The following is a 16,597-nucleotide window of genomic DNA, read 5'->3' on the forward strand; positions in this document are numbered from 1 at the left end:
CATAATATGTATCAAATACAGAATTATGTTATAGATTTTATGGAGTTTTCTTTTCATATGTAAAAGTCTTTCAGGCACATTCCTCATTCATAATTTTGTGTTAAGAAAAAAATATGATTTCAAAACCAATAATGTGTTCAGGTAATGCAATTAAAATAAAATAAACTGTGCAGGATTAAGAATATATTTACTTTTTAAGGTAAAATTTTAGTAACCATTGGAAAAATAAGTGAACAAGAAGGAAGCCTTATCATCAAGCACGGAACCCGACGGGTCAGCAGGGAAAAACGACAAATTAAAATTCCATTTTTCAGACAGGAAAGGATCATTTTATTCTCACATCTTACTTATACACACAGAGCCAGAGGATCTCTCTGATCACTTGGTATTAACCCCCATTCTCACTCCCTCATTTTTCAGTATAGGGAAGTGCAATCCAAACTGGTGACTGGTGATCCCCAAATGGACTAGGTAATGCTAGACTCAGGACTCAAATGCAAGTATCCCAACTTGTTATAGCACAACACTCTTTCCACCAAACATTATGCCAAATGTTAAAACTTGCCATTTAAAAAAAGATATTCCATATGCCTTCTGGGTAGAAATCCGGTCCATTGCAGCTTGGTAAATAACTGATTTGAGCACCTGTATTGTATCTTATGTATGCTATTGTAATAAACATACTAAGTGCTCACAAACATGAAATATTCACTAATTTAATAAACAAATACTTATATGTGTTTAAATAATAACTTTACAGATGAAAATACCAAGAAACGAATCATATTTGTGCCAGGTAGCATTTACATTAAAGGTGAATAGAGAGAAGACTATTTTGGTTACTTCTTTGTGCTCTTTTTAGTCTACATAATATTTGCAACCTCCAATATAGAAAGTATGCCATGGGCCACCTTGTGCAGTATATACTTATTTTATATAAAACAACAAGCTTTGACTTGTTTTAAAAAGACCTTATACCTATTTTAGTTATAGAGAACTGGTTCAAAACCAGTAGCATGGAAAGTTCTTGCGATTTCTTTCACAATTGTGTCAGCCCCGAACTGCTCTGTTCAACCTTGCTGTGAGACAATCAAAGTGATAGTTTTAAAATCATATGCTATGTTTTAACAATGGTACAAAGAAAATGATTTACATAAAATCTCAAAAATAAGTGAAAATGAAATAGTATAGAACAATCTACAGTATACTACCTTCCATGTGACAAAAGGAGAAAGCAAGAATATGTATTTCTATTTACTAGTCTTTGCATAAAGAAACTATAAGGATACATTAATAATTAATAAAAAGTTACCTCTGGGGTGGAGGGATGAATAAAAATGACAGGTATGGGCAGAAGCAAGACTTCTGAATGTTAACTTTTTTATCTCTCTTGATTTTGGAAAAATGTAAAGATATTATTCATTTCAAAAATTTTAATGTAAAAAAATTGGGGCACAAAAAGCTTCTGTGCAGTGACAGAATGTCCATAGTTAACTATGATTTAACTATAATAATCTTCCTGAGGATAGAGGAACCCATGTATTTTAAAGATTCCATCTTCACTGCCTAAGGCAGAGCCTAGCACACAAACACTGTGTAACAAATATACAACAGTCAATTTGAAATTAAGTTCCTAAATTTTTCAGAAACAATATTCTACAACCTGGATACAGTAGTACCTTCCACACATTGGGAAAAGGGGTGAAAGGGAAGATAAGAAAGGGGAAGCAGGTTGGGGGGGGATGGGGGGCTTTATTTTATGTAAATTTTCCATATTTCTTTTACTGCTGGCTACAATTTAAAGGTAAAATGTTCTTATGTTGGATACATACTCTAAGAAGACTATAAGCAGAAACATGGCAAGCTGCTGACACTTAAAAATAATTTTAGTAACAAATTATTAACACCAAATTTCCATTTAAAGTACTGTACTAAAAGCAGCAATACAGGAAATGTTTAGTTCTCTCAATAACATAAATATCCCAAAACTGTAACCAGTATATATCACGTTCATTTGTTCTCCATATTTCTGGAACATTTTTCCCACCATTCGTTTCCATCCTTGAAAGTTATCTTCAATATCTACGTTTTCTTATTTATTAAATGCTACTGGGAAGCTGTATCATATCTTAAAGAAATGAGAATTGCTGCTCTATTAAAAAAAAAAGTTTACTGGGTTATTAAATAGTAACAAGGTCAAACAGGAGTCAAAAACTATGAGAACCCTCCTCAGGATACGGTTAATAATGTTCACAGCCAAAGGCTTAAAATTTTTTTGGTACAGAACCTAATATTGGGATGGACAAAAAGTTTGTTCTGGTCCTTCTGTAACATCTTATGGAAAAACTGGAACGAACTTTTTGGCCAGCCCAACATTATAGCAGTGATTCTTGCATATGATACTGTGTTACCCTGAGATCATTCATTGTCTCAAGGGCATGCTGCAGAAACTTCTTAAAAAATGTAAATCTGTTTTAGTTCATTAACTGATTCATTTATCTAGTGAAACGTCCACTTTTATGTAGTGTGAAAGGACAGTAATATCATGAGTGACCAGAATGGAGTAACCCTTTCTGTTTCAATGACAACTGAAAACTGCCAAGTTTAAGGTCAATGCCTTAAAGGGAATATGCCTAAGTAGAAGCACTCCCTCTCACAAGGTTTCCTTATTTTTTTTCTTAATGTAGTAAATTTAATCTAATATTTATTACCAAGTAATTGCTTATGGAAAGAAATTTAACTATTAAGTTGAAACTGGAAACAACACTAATGTTGCTCAAATGGGTGAAACGTGAAACAAACTGTGCTTCATCCACACCACGGAACACTACTCAGTAACAGAAAGAATGGGGTGTTGAGTGAAAAAAACCAATCTTAAAAGGCTACATACTACACAGTTTCATTTATATAACATTCCTGAAATGACAAAGTTATAGAAATGGAGCACACAGGATCTGTCTCTATTACTTCTAACTACTACATGTGCAACTACAATTATCTCCAAATTAAAACTTTATTTGAAAAAAAAATCACTATAATTTGGATCACCTCAACCAAAAGCAGATTTAGGTGACATTCTCAGAAACTAGTTAATATACAAAGACTCCACGAGCAGAAGGGAAAAGAAGGACTAGAGAAAACAACAAAATAGCTACAGAAAAATAAGGTTAAAGGAAACAATAAAGTAACTTAGTTACTAAAGAATATCTAATGAACATGTACATATATTTAGGACATATTAAATTTCACTCAGTATTAATTCAAGATGGAAAGCTTACCCGATGCTTTGCCTTAATTTTCTTCCTATATTCTTCTTTGTCAAATTTGTCCTCTTCTTGAAGCCTTTCCTTTGCTTTATCTAAGTTGATACCACCAGCATCGTCCTCTTCCTCAGTATCCTTGGAGACAGACTTCTGCACTTGTGGCCACTGCTGAACCAACTGCAGAGAGGAAAAAGGTGAGTATGGGGTAGGAGACAAGGAATAGTAACAGAACACCACTTTCCTTTGTATAATGATACATACTTTCTGCCTTACAACCTACATTTCTTAAACTTTCTAACAAGCTTTATAATAAAAGTGAGCAAGTCACAGAAAAGACTTTCCCAGTCAGGATAAAGTAATGCTTCCGTAACTCATGAGAGCAGGATTAAAGGAAATTTTCATTAAATAATTTGGAGGACAAGGTAGTTGCTTCAACATCATTTCAGTGTTCTTAGTATGCTATACTCCACCAACTCAGCTCCAAATGACCCACACAGGGCGGTGGCCAGGCTGGCCACAGTGCATCCCCGCCACTGCCATGGCACCTTGGTGTACCTCCTGTAACACCTCTCTCACCACACTGGGTTGTTTTACTTTCCTGTAAATTAATCACTAATCTCCTTGAGGGCAGCCATATGCCTTATTCATGTGTCCTCAGAACCCAACACATTATCTGGCACACATGAGATGCTCAAAATTGATTGAGGAATCACATATCAGCTGATACCGCACATACAAACTGAAATAACTTAAGTGTAAAGGAGAAAGTTAGTTTGGGTTTCACAAGCCTGCTCAGATCTACATAATTTTACACAAACTTTTTATGTTAGGAACAAGGTGACAAAGAAGTCAGAGCACTGATCCGGGAGTCAGGAGACCTGTCTGAATGTCCTGGCTTTTTCACTAGCCCAGTGCATAATCCTGAATGAATTACTTAATCTCTGGACATCTGTGTCATTACCTGAAAAATAAGGGCTGTTTGACTTAATAATCTTCCCGGTCTAACACAGTAAAATTCTAGACAGTTTCGACAAAAACAATTTTCTTATTTTGCCTAATAACTGGTTGCCAGGAGGACTTAAGCAGCTGCCACAGTTTCTGAAAGACTGCTAATTAAACAGCAGGCAAATGGAAGTTGCAGGCACACACATCACAGGTATTAGTGCCTCCTCTCACTCCTGTCACCACCACATTCTTCAAGATGAGATTCCGACAGAGTTGCACCTTGAAGCAATGAACAAGGGTCACAAATGCGTGAGTAGCCATGCTAGCAGTCACTGGCACTGAGGAAGCAGTGAAAGGGATGAGCTATGACAGTAAGAACACCATCCACTGCTCTGACTCTTCACTCCTTTTTCTAGCAGAGTGAAAAACATTCATCCCTCTGTGGGTTGAACAAATGGTAGCATTTCTTTCAGAGTTTTAGATCAGAAGTTTCAGTGCAGCGGCTCCCAGCCACACAGAGCTCCTATCAGCAATAAGTTTACACTGAAACATTTTACAGTTAAGGATTTACACTCAACTTGAAGCTAATGGGTATAATATGTACAGTTAAATTTAGTAGCACAGTAAGGAACCTCATTATGCTAACAGCACTAATCTTTTACAGTGAGCATCGATGTAATACTACAACTAACTATTTTCTGGTCTAGCCTGTTTCTCAGGTGCTGACTGAACTCTTCTCAGTAATTTCACAAAGATTCATATTTTCCAACTATATAGGCTTCCTCTGCAACTTCAACATGCTGAATTACATTCTATTTTGTTAGTTTTCGTATAGTTTATACACCATTTTACTCCGTATTACTAGTGCAAATTTGGGCTACTAAAACAAAGCCCTCTTCCCTGAAGTAACATGCAAATCTTTGTTAACTTCAGAATTAAAAGGAAACACACTCCACTGAATATATAGACTGTGCAGGAAGCATTTTTATTAATAATGATGAAACATCTGATGTGATACATTATAGTCAGTATAAAAAGCTCTGTTATTTTACTGGGGTATTAGAACAGACTTTTTCTGAGGGTTTACTATTTGTTAGGCACTATTCTAAGTGCAGAGGACAGAGTAGTAAACATAGCCAACAAATACCTTCCCTCATGTAGCTTTTCTCAACCCAGTGAAATAGAAATACCTTCCCTCATCCCACTGGAATGGAAGAAATGGACAACCACCAAATAAATACAGAATGTAAAGTCTCATAATAAGTGCTATGAAGAAAAACTAAACATAGGGCAAGGGAAATGAGATCATGGTGGGTATGGGGTGTTGAGTGCTATATCAGAATGAACAGGGAAACCCGTAGGTTGGTGAGAGTGAAACAGAGACAATATTCAGAAGATCCTGCCATAACCACTGACTCTAGCCATCACTCCTTAGGTGAGTCACTTGACATTCCAGATATATTTCCTCTTTAAAAAATGAAGATATTATTATCTAATAGAGTGATCTTTCATGAGCAATCTGTGAGTGGTAACCCCTTTCCTACTCTATTGGGATGTATTTACACTAAGACCAGATAATGGTGAAATGAAAACCAGGCACCTATATGTCCGAGGTTATTTTAAAGCAGGGAATTCCTTCCCACAGCAGGCCAGTAAGTAAAAAACATGCCAATATGGCATCTAAAATTGAGGAACCACAGAGCAGAGGCTTTCCGGAGTCAAGCAAAAGAAGCTGTGGCCAGTACTTGTATTATTATCCTTGAGCATGTTCCCATAGAGCATGTTAACAGATGGACCCCATGACATGAAAGTCTTATCTATAAAAACAGGATTTGGAAAGTCCAAAACCAACTCTGTTGTTATTACCAGAAAGTATCCCAGCTTACTGTCAGAAAGTCATTCTTGCCTACAGATGCAGAGCTGACCAATTACCTACAGTAACAATGAAAGGAACTGCCCGAGTGCTTTAGAGAAACATTATTTTTCTTATTAAAGAATGGCAAGTCAACAGGAGAGTCAAACTCTTTCTAATACTTGGAATGGAATGTACCTCAGAAATGAAACATTTACAGAATCTTACCTCTCCTTCATCAGTAAATGTTATTTTCTTATTTACTTTAAAATTTCTCTTCATTACTTTTTTTGCTTCTGCAACCTTGGTCACTTTTTTCTCCACACTGCATTTAGAAGGTTCTTTCTTCTGTGTGAGAATATACAAAAAAACACAGATGATTAGGTAAATGGCTGTTTTATATTAACAGTTTAACACTGGCAATACACTTTCCAAAACTGAGTGTGTTTATTGCTCCTTGGCTAATGAGAAGCACCAAAACTGCTGTCCAGAAATAAAATTATTAGACTTATTAACTAATGACCCCCCCAATGCTAAAGGGGTTTAAGTTTGAATGTGAATGTGAGACGTAAATAACCTTAAATTTCTTCTGTTACTAAAACTGTGCTATCCCGATAATGTTAAAGCATCAGAAACTACATAATAATGTGATAAATGGACATGTAAGATAAAGCAAGCTATCGTCCACCTAAAAACAGCACATTTTAAAAATAGCTCTAACTTCCAAGTACACACTTAAAATTTTAGACTAGGAAAATGTTTCCCTGGAAAGCAAAATGACTCCAATACACTGTTTGTGACTCAACAATCTTCCTCCCATTACAGTAATTCACTATATGAATACTGGAGAACATCCTATGATAACTAAGCTGTGTTCAAAGCTGAGATGGAGTAAGAGTTCTTGAACAGGAAGTTTGTCAACCAAAATAAGTTTCTCCCTGTAGTATACCTTGTGAACACAGGGCACTAATAAGACTTCCTTCCACCCAGTCATTCCTCCTATACCTCTTTTACCCTGCAAACACCACCAACACAACCACCAGGTTGGAGACTGTGTTACTGACTCCTACTGGATCTTCTTGGTTTTATGGCTAGGCTGATTCTTAACGATCCTGGGTTAGCTGATACTCTGTCACCAACCCTCAGCTTATGATAGAGAAAATGTTGATCAAACAGTGCAAATCTGAGAGAATCATCATGATGTAAAAATAATTAAACAGGAGTAAGTTATCACTTAAATAAAGCACAAAAAGTACTGAGGAGCAACAGGAGCAAACTTTCTGGGGGTGATGATAATGGTCTGCATCTCAATAGGAGTTTGAGTTACACAGGTGTATACACTTGTCAAAATTCATCAAATGTTACACTTAAAATTGGTGCATTTCATCGTATATAAATTTCTACCTCAAAGAAGAATCCTGTAAACAATACTGAACTTTAAGTTAATGCCAGGCAAGCTGAAGTATATGGAAGAAAGTGTAATGATGTTAACAACTTACTCAGAAATGCATTAAATAAAAAAAGGATAATGAATGAATGGACTGATGGGAAATTACATGAGAAAGGAAATATGACAAAAAGTTAATTATAGAATATGAGTGATGGATATTTTGGTATCCAAAGTACAGTTTTTCAACTTTTCTGTACGTTTGAAATTTACTGTTATAAAATACAAAAGCCCAGTCCTAGGAACAAGAGAAACAGTCAAAATAGCAAAGAGACCAAAAACTGTCAGAATAAAATAATAGTCAGTCGGAAGAATCAATCCTGCAGAGTGAAACCTTGGAGTGATGTGGGTCTACATCAAGAGCTTTAGGGAAATCCATGATACTACAGAAATTATGTAACAAAATTTGGGGGTATTTGCATCACCGCAGTTTTATGATTATCATGGTTTCTAAAAGGGCTTTGTGATCTCCCCCTCCTCCTCACAAAAAAAAGGTTAAATTGTTTGTTTGTTTTAGGGAAGCCACTGAAAGAAGGAACAGAAATGTCAACATGGGTGAGAAGACATGTTTATTATAATTTCCTAATAGGCTGTGGCTTTGCTCTGATACTCTAGAATTAATCCTCACTCATTCAAATATGCACTGTTACCAAAACACAAGATATCATAGTACATACTGCCCCAGCAGTGAAAGACCCTCAATGAACCTAACTCTAACAATGGGGGGAAAAAACATTAAACATTAACTATTTAATCACAGATGTAGTAAGTGCTCAGACAAAATACAGAGGATGAATAAATCTTTAATAGGGTGCCTGCCCTAGCTAGTCTAGGGTGAGGAGAGGAAGTCAAAGAAAACTTCCTTTTGAGGGACAGATGTTTGAATGGAGTAGCAAACGCCCAAACACTGCTGCATTACTGACACACTGGTGATGAACAAATAGCTTCTGTGTGTCCACTGATGGCGTATTTCACATATGGCTTATAAAAAAGTTTTAGTTCAATGTCATTCTTTTGAATATTAATTTTAGCAGGTAACACATGCTTATTTATTCTGTAAAGGATATTCAGTGCAAAAGCTGCATTTATGGGCTTCCCTGGTGGCGCAGTGGTTGAGAATCTGCCTACCAATGCAGGGGACACAGGTTCGAGCCCTGGTCTGGGAAGATCCCACATGCCGCGGAGCAGCTAGGCCCGTGAGCCACAACTACTAAGCCTGCGCATCTGGAGCCTGTGCTCCACAACAAGAGAAGCTGCAACAGTGAGAGGCCCGTGCACCGCGATGAAGAGTGGCCCCCACTTGCCGCAACTAGAGAAAGCCCTCGCACAGAAACGAAGACCCAACACAGCCAAAAATAAATAAATAAAAATAAAGAATTATTCTAAAAAAAAAGCTGCATTTATGTCCTCTTCGGCTATCTCAGTTTATGCCCCAAGAAGCAAGCACTGCTACTTTTTCTGTACCCTTCCAGAGACATTCTACCCACATTCAGGTACACATGAAGAGCAACAAGTTACTAAAAGAGCCCTCCCTGCAATGAACAGTCTTGTATTTACACCTTCATATACATGTGTATTTATCTATCTAGGATACATTTCTAAAACTTAAAGCACTTGGTCAAAGAGTATGTGTATTTAAATTTTGAAAGATATTTCCAGAGAAGTTATACAAATTTATAACCCAATCAAAAATCTGAGAGTAACTGCTTCTCCTTATCTATTCAAACAAAGTATTGGTTTGGCCAAAAAGTTCTGTAAGATCTTAGGGAAAAACCCAAACAAACTTTTTGGCCAACCCAATATAATATTAGGCTTTATGTTTACCAGTCAACTAGGTGAAAAAATAGTATCTCAGGGAAGTTTTAATTTGCATTTGTATTTTAAACATAGCAGAACACCTCTGCAAAGGCATTTATTTTTCAGTGCACTGTATATATTCTTTGCCAGCATTTTTAATGAATTCCTGGAATTTCATTTATTAATTTGTGAAATTTCTTCATTAGTTAAAGATGCTTCAATATTTTCTCCCACTTCATCATTTATGTTTACACTTCTGCCATATAGGGTAATATTCTTTTGTTTTGCTTTGTTTTTGGCTTTTGCCAAGCATATATTTTTAATTTTTATAAAATTAATTTTTTTAAATAATAAAATTTTCTGGGTTTTCTAGGTTTGTGCCATACTTAATACTTTTCTAACTAAAAGACTTTTAAAAAATGAATTTAACTCCTTAAAATGCAGGTTTTACTTTCTTAAAAGTGTCAACACTGGCTCTTGAACAAGGGGGAAAGTACTCATTAATATTTTACATTTCCATACATTGTCACAAAAAAATATAAATTATACCTATTGCTAGGCAAGAGTTATATTTTGACTATAAGCCTTTATATTATTGGTATAAGAATGAAATTTGCAGCAGTCAGAAGGTATAATGAAAGATTTCCTGACAAGACATAAAACATCAAAATGCAATATTCATTTCTATTTGCACTTCTTCCACAACATGTATGCTATACTTTAAAATAAAATGCCAAGGGCTTCCCTGGTGGCGCAGTGGTTGACAGTCTGCCTGCCGATGCAGGGGACATGGGTTCATGCCCCGGTCCGAGAGGATCCCACATACCGCGGACCGGCTGGGCCCGTGAGCCATGGACGCTGAGCCTGCGCATCCGGAGCCTGTGCTCCGCAACGGGAGAGGCCACAACAGTGAGAGGTCTGCGTACCGCAAAAAAAATAAATAAATAAAATAAAATGCCAAGAGGAAAAATGTCATAAAATACAAAGCTGATAAAGCATCAAGTCATTCTCGATAGTGATAGCTGTAGCAGGTTGCCGTGAATAACTTGGAAGATAAAAGAACAATGAAAACAGTTACAAACACAATAACAGTTCCTATCAAAAGGGCCATATTAGTTAATATTGGCTACAAGAAGATTCAAAATACAATCAATGAAAAAAACCTACCTTAGTATAAACATTACTAGATATCATAGAGGATAAAAGTATTATTGCAAAACGATGAAAAACAAAACCATAAGGAGATGAAAGTTAAAATTAAAGGGAAAGATACTCCAAAGAAATCAGATTTTTATCTTTCCCTAAAGTAGCTCCATGTGTGTCACTGAATAATTAATAGTTTATAATAGAAACTGTATCTAAAAGTGAAGAAAACCAACAAAATAAAGAACTATCAATACTGGTAGGAACCTTAGAGGATACCTATTATGCCCTCATGCTAAAGATAAGGGCCTTTTGTAACATTTATAAACACTGTTGCCCCAAAGTCCAAATGTACTTAACTTGAGATATTTCTGTTGCCTAAATAACCAAACCCTACTAGAACTTGTTTATTACTTTTTTCTAAAAAAAAGCAAAACTGCCTGCCATGTAAACTTAATCCTTAATCATTCTATATTTGCTGAACTACAATGATTCACTAATTTTACAGTATAAAATAAGGATGTACTATTTGACAATCTATTTTAAAGCTATCTAAACTTCTCTGATGATGAGTGATGTTGAGCACATTTTCATGTACTTATTGCCTATTTGTATATCTTCTTTGGAAAAAAGTCTATTCAGGTTGTTTGCCCATTTAAAAATATGATTATTTGGTTTTTTGTTTTTAAGTTGTATGAGTTCCTTATATATCTAAGATATTAACCCTTTATCAGATACATCATCTGTAAATATTTTCTCCCATTCTATAGATTGCCTTTTTAACTTGTTTCCTTTGCTGTGTAAAGCTTTTTAGTTTGATGCAGTCCCTTTGCTTATTTCAGCTTTTGTTGCCTATGCTTTTGGCATCTTAACCAAAAGATCATTGCTAAGAATATTCTATTCAAATTACAAGACCCCAACCCTACCTCCTTTCTGATGAGAATCATAGCTGTTATAGAATTTATTTTTCTGAGATACTTGTCTCATTACTTGATATTGACACTTCATAAATTATATCTAAAAGATTGCCTAAATGATCCATTCTACAAATCCTTCCAAATTTTTAAATTTTATGAATAATGTGTGTTTATTCTAAACACAAAATCATATAGATGAGAGCCTACACAGCCCAACAAAGTTCCTCACTTATTTTAAGGTTAGATCAGTCCCTGTATATTAAGGAGCTTAATATACAATTAAGTCCACCTTATATTAAGAAGCAAACCATAAGTAAATGTTAATCTTTCTCTTTCTCTATTCTGTATGGTCAATAAGGCCATGCACTACTAATTTCACTGTAGTCTGTGAATTGCAATTTCAATGTATAAAGTAATGAGAATGGTTACTGAGCACTACAATATATTAAGCAGCAATGACAAAATATTTATTATGAAATATTTGTGATTCCTTTTTTAAAAAATATATACACTAAACTCAAACTGGCCTTGGTACCTAGTTAGTTAAGCCAATTTTGACAGGCCACTTTAAGACATTTAAGAGATGCTGATGCCAAACTCCCAAGACAAGGTAATCATTGCTACTGGTGGTAATAAACTAAGTTAAATGACTTGGGGCAGCATTTATAAAACTACTAGAAACAATATGACACTAAGGTATACTCTCTTGGGGAAAGCAACTAAGCTGTCTACTTCTCTACCACCTTCCACGGTTCCAGTGTCTGCCATTTTTCTAAATTGGCTAACACTAGTAAATCACAAGACATGAATGGGATATATCTTAACTGAGAGAGAAATAATAAACATCACTACCACGTCCTGTCCAAGCCATGTTCACAACTACACATACATCAAGTTTCCAAGCTCTGCCTTCGGTTGTACACAAAAGTTAGCTAAGCAAAAAGTACCAAATGAAAGGTCAAAGGTCAGCCTACATGTACACGTCAACAAAATGTGCTTGGATTATGTCCAGTCATTTAAAATTGGATATTCTTAAAAAGACACCATTTATAAAATAGTGTTATGCAAAGCCATATAATGGTGATTTTAAAATATTGGCATTATTAAATACAGAACCTGGAAAGATGAAATGGCCAAAATCACCTAGAAAAATAACACTGCATGCACCTGTATATGTAGAAGTTAAGAGGTTTTCAAGATTACATAACAATCTCAGCAAGGTTAGGGCTGGAACTCTAAATCCTGGGGTAGAGGGGTGGGCAAAATAAAGGGGATTAAGAGGTAAGAACTTCCAGCTATAAAATACATAAGTCACAGGATGTAATGTACAGCATAGGGAATATAGCCAATAATACTGTAATAACTTTTTTTTTTTAATTTTGACAGATGGTAACCAGACTTACTGTGGTGACCACTTCGTGATATATAAAAATACTGAATCACTATGTTGTACACCTGACACTAATATAATATTGTAAATCAATTATACTTAAAAACAACAAAAAATAAAACCTATATTGATCACCAAAAAAAAAAACCCCAAAACCTAGTTTGTGATCTTACCTTAATACCACATATAACTAATAAAATATCTCAGAAACATCTCAGAGACCACACTTTCCTCTGAGAATCATAGTTTTCCTAAACAATACTCAGAAACTCCATAAAACAGAAATCAAAAGCTGGTCAACAACAAACAATTTTCTTTAAAACGCAAAGAATTTCTCAAGAAATGCATTTTAAAAGTGTTTTCCTTTTCTTTTCTTTTCTTCTTTTTTTTTTTTTCTTTCCAGTACGCGGGCCTCTCACTGCTGTGGCCTCTCCCGCCGCGGAGCACAGGCTCCAGACGCGCAGGCTCAGCAGCCATGGCTCACGGGCCCAGCGGCTCCGCGGCACGTGGGATCCTCCTGGGCCAGGGCACAAACCCGTGTCCCCTGCATGGGCAGGCGGACTCCCAACCACTGTGCCACCAAGGAAGCCCTTTTTTTTTTTTTCTAATGGCAGGACGAGATATATGACTAAATCTGATCTCTATTTTTTTTTAAATCTCTCAAAAGCATAACATTTCGAAAAAAGTATTCTGCCTCTCAAAGTGCTTTTTTTTTCCGGTAAGTTGCATGCTGAGCATGCAGTGATTAATATAATTTCCATCTGCCCTCTTTTGGACTTAAACATTTTTAAAAGTTTGACAGCGACTGCAAGGTGTTGACAGATTCTTGCTCATTTGTTTATTTTTCTCCTACCTTAGAATGAGTCCCTGTTATTTCATTAGTAAATCTGTAACACTAAAATGTAATATTCTGGACTACCACTTACTAAAATCTACTGTAAACCATACTTCCCAAAGAAGTAAAATGAAATTTTTGCTAAGCTCCAAACTCTTATGCTACACAGCCAAGCAACACTTTTTTTAAAAATCACTCTTTTTCCTACTGCCCCATCCACAAACTAGAAAATGTAGGAGCTATCAATATGCTTGATGCACAGCAAAGGAAACAATAAACAAAATGAAAAGACAACCTACAGACTGGCCCAAAGTATGTGCAAACGATGCAACTGACAAGGGCTTAATTTCCAAAATATACAAACAGTTCATATAACTCAATAACAAAAACACAAAAAACCCAATCAGAAAAATGGACATAAGGCCTAAATAGACATTTCTCCAAAGAAAACATACAGATGGCCAAAAGGTACATGAAGAGATGCTCAACACTGCTAATTATTAGAGAAATGCAAATCAAAACTACAATGAGACATTCAACCTTACACTGGTCAGGATGGGCATCATCAAAAAGTCTACAAATAATAAATGATGGAGAGGGTGTGGAAAAGTGGGAACCCTCCTACACTGTTGGTGGGAATGTAAATTGGTGCAGCCACTATGGAGCATAGTATGAAGGCTCCTTAAAAAACTAAAATAGAGTTACCATATGATCCAGCAATCTCACTCCTGGGCATATATCCGGAGAATAACATAAACTGAAAAGATATATGCACTGCAATGTTCATTGCAGCACTACTTACAATAGCCAAGACATGGAAGCAACCTAAATGTCCATCAACAGATGAACAGATAAAGAAGACACTGTGTGTGTGTACGTATGTATATATATACATACGTACACACACACACAAATATATATACACACAATGGAACACGACTCAGCCATAGAAAAGAATGAAATAATGCCATTTGCAGCAACATAGATGAACCTAAAGATTATCATACTAAGTGAAGTAAGTCAGAGAAAGACAAGTATCACTTATATGTGGAATCTAAAAAAAAAAAGACAAAAATGAACTTGTTTATAAAACAGAAATAGACTCACAGACATAGAAAACAATCTTACGGTTACCAAAGAGGAAGGGGGGGGGATAAATTAGGAGTTTGGGATTAGCAGATATAAACTACTATATATAAAATATATAAACAATAAGGTCCTACTGTATAGCACAAAGAACTATATTCAATATCTCATAATAAACCATAACAGAAAAGAATATGAAAAAGAATATTTATATACACACGCATATGTATAACTGAATCACTTTGCTGTACACCAGAATCTAACACATCGTAAATTAACTATACTTCAATTTTTTAAAAAATGCTTGAAATTCTCCTGCAAAAGGAAAGTTTAATTTAAGATTCAACACTGGCTGTCTTTTGAGACCTTTTCTCACTTTCTTCCCTCGGTCTTATTTTACTCCTCTTAGACACCACACCAAACTCCCTGAGGATATGGACTTTGTTTTACTCATTGTTCAATTCCTAGAGTAAGTGCCTCACACTGTGCCTGGACAAACTAATAATTATTTGTGAAGCTGAGCTGAGACTGGTCAAATCAAGACCAATTTTTTTGGGGAGCAACATTCATTCAAAGACTCTGAAATGCATTCTTCTGTTACCTATTCTGACATCAACTTATTTAAATAGCATAAAAATAAACAAATATATAATATTTCACATTTGATACTTATTAGTTGAGAAAATGGATTCACTAACTCTGGACAATAAAGTATGATGCAAGAAGTAGAACTGTCTGTAAATGCAGTCAGGAGTCACTCCGGGTGCCTAGTCAGTGAGCTGGAATCACTCCTTCATCCCCTTCTCCCAGCAGGAGAGACTGTGTGACCTCACTCAGCTTTAGACAAAGCCAGAGCTTCTTCCCTTAGCAGGGCAAACCCAACTTCCCATGGGCCCCAGGTCTCCACATGCTGGACAGATGAATTTCTTAGATGACTGCAGGCATCCACACTATTCTGTCTGATTCCCAAGTAGTCTGTGTGACAATTCACATATGAGGTTGATCTACCACGTATTCTAATACGTAAGAGAGAATAATATATAGGACAGGATACCTTCACTAGAATAAATACCTATGCTTTATATTGAGCAGACTGTCAAACCTCTGGCATCCCTCTGTGTGGAATAATAAAAGGATGGGAAACCCATGCCTTACCTTCTTCTTGCTGATCCTGGCTTTTCCCCATAAAATGTCACCTGTTCCCAATAAAGCCTATTCCTTAATCCATGCCATGATATCGTGAAATATCACAGACATAGAAAACAATCTTACGGTTACCAAAGAGGAAGGGGGGGGGATAAATTAGGAGTTTGGGATTAGCAGATATAAACTACTATATATAAAATATATAAACAATAAGGTCCTACTGTATAGCACAAAGAACTATATTCAATATCTCATAATAAACCATAACAGAAAAGAATATGAAAAAGAATATTTATATACACACGCATATGTATAACTGAATCACTTTGCTGTACACCAGAATCTAACACATCGTAAATTAACTATACTTCAATTTTTTAAAAAATGCTTGAAATTCTCCTGCAAAAGGAAAGTTTAATTTAAGATTCAACACTGGCTGTCTTTTGAGACCTTTTCTCACTTTCTTCCCTCGGTCTTATTTTACTCCTCTTAGACACCACACCAAACTCCCTGAGGATATGGACTTTGTTTTACTCATTGTTCAATTCCTAGAGTAAGTGCCTCACACTGTGCCTGGACAAACTAATAATTATTTGTGAAGCTGAGCTGAGACTGGTCAAATCAAGACCAATTTTTTTGGGGAGCAACATTCATTCAAAGACTCTGAAATGCATTCTTCTGTTACCTATTCTGACATCAACTTATTTAAATAGCATAAAAATAAACAAATATATAATATTTCACATTTGATACTTATTAGTTGAGAAAATGGATTC

At 35.7% G+C, this 16,597-nt stretch overlaps 1 protein-coding gene across 1 annotated transcript in view; it reads right to left on the reverse strand.

Annotated features, from left to right (window-relative positions):
• Positions 1 to 16,597, reverse strand: part of DDX10 (DEAD-box helicase 10) — a 281,032-nt gene that overhangs the window by 114,688 nt on the left and 149,747 nt on the right. Inside the window, exons 14-15 of the mRNA XM_024766407.1 lie at positions 6,289 to 6,408; positions 3,279 to 3,440 (exon numbers count right to left, since the gene is read on the reverse strand). Of these exons, the coding sequence (XP_024622175.1) occupies positions 3,279 to 3,440; positions 6,289 to 6,408 (282 nt within the window). The remainder of the gene's footprint in view (positions 1 to 3,278; positions 3,441 to 6,288; positions 6,409 to 16,597) is intronic.

The sequence above is a fragment of the Neophocaena asiaeorientalis genome, unplaced genomic scaffold (genome assembly GCF_003031525.2).
Source record: "Neophocaena asiaeorientalis asiaeorientalis breed wild unplaced genomic scaffold, Neophocaena_asiaeorientalis_V1.1 scaffold623, whole genome shotgun sequence".
Taxonomy (NCBI): Eukaryota; Metazoa; Chordata; class Mammalia; order Artiodactyla; family Phocoenidae; genus Neophocaena; species Neophocaena asiaeorientalis.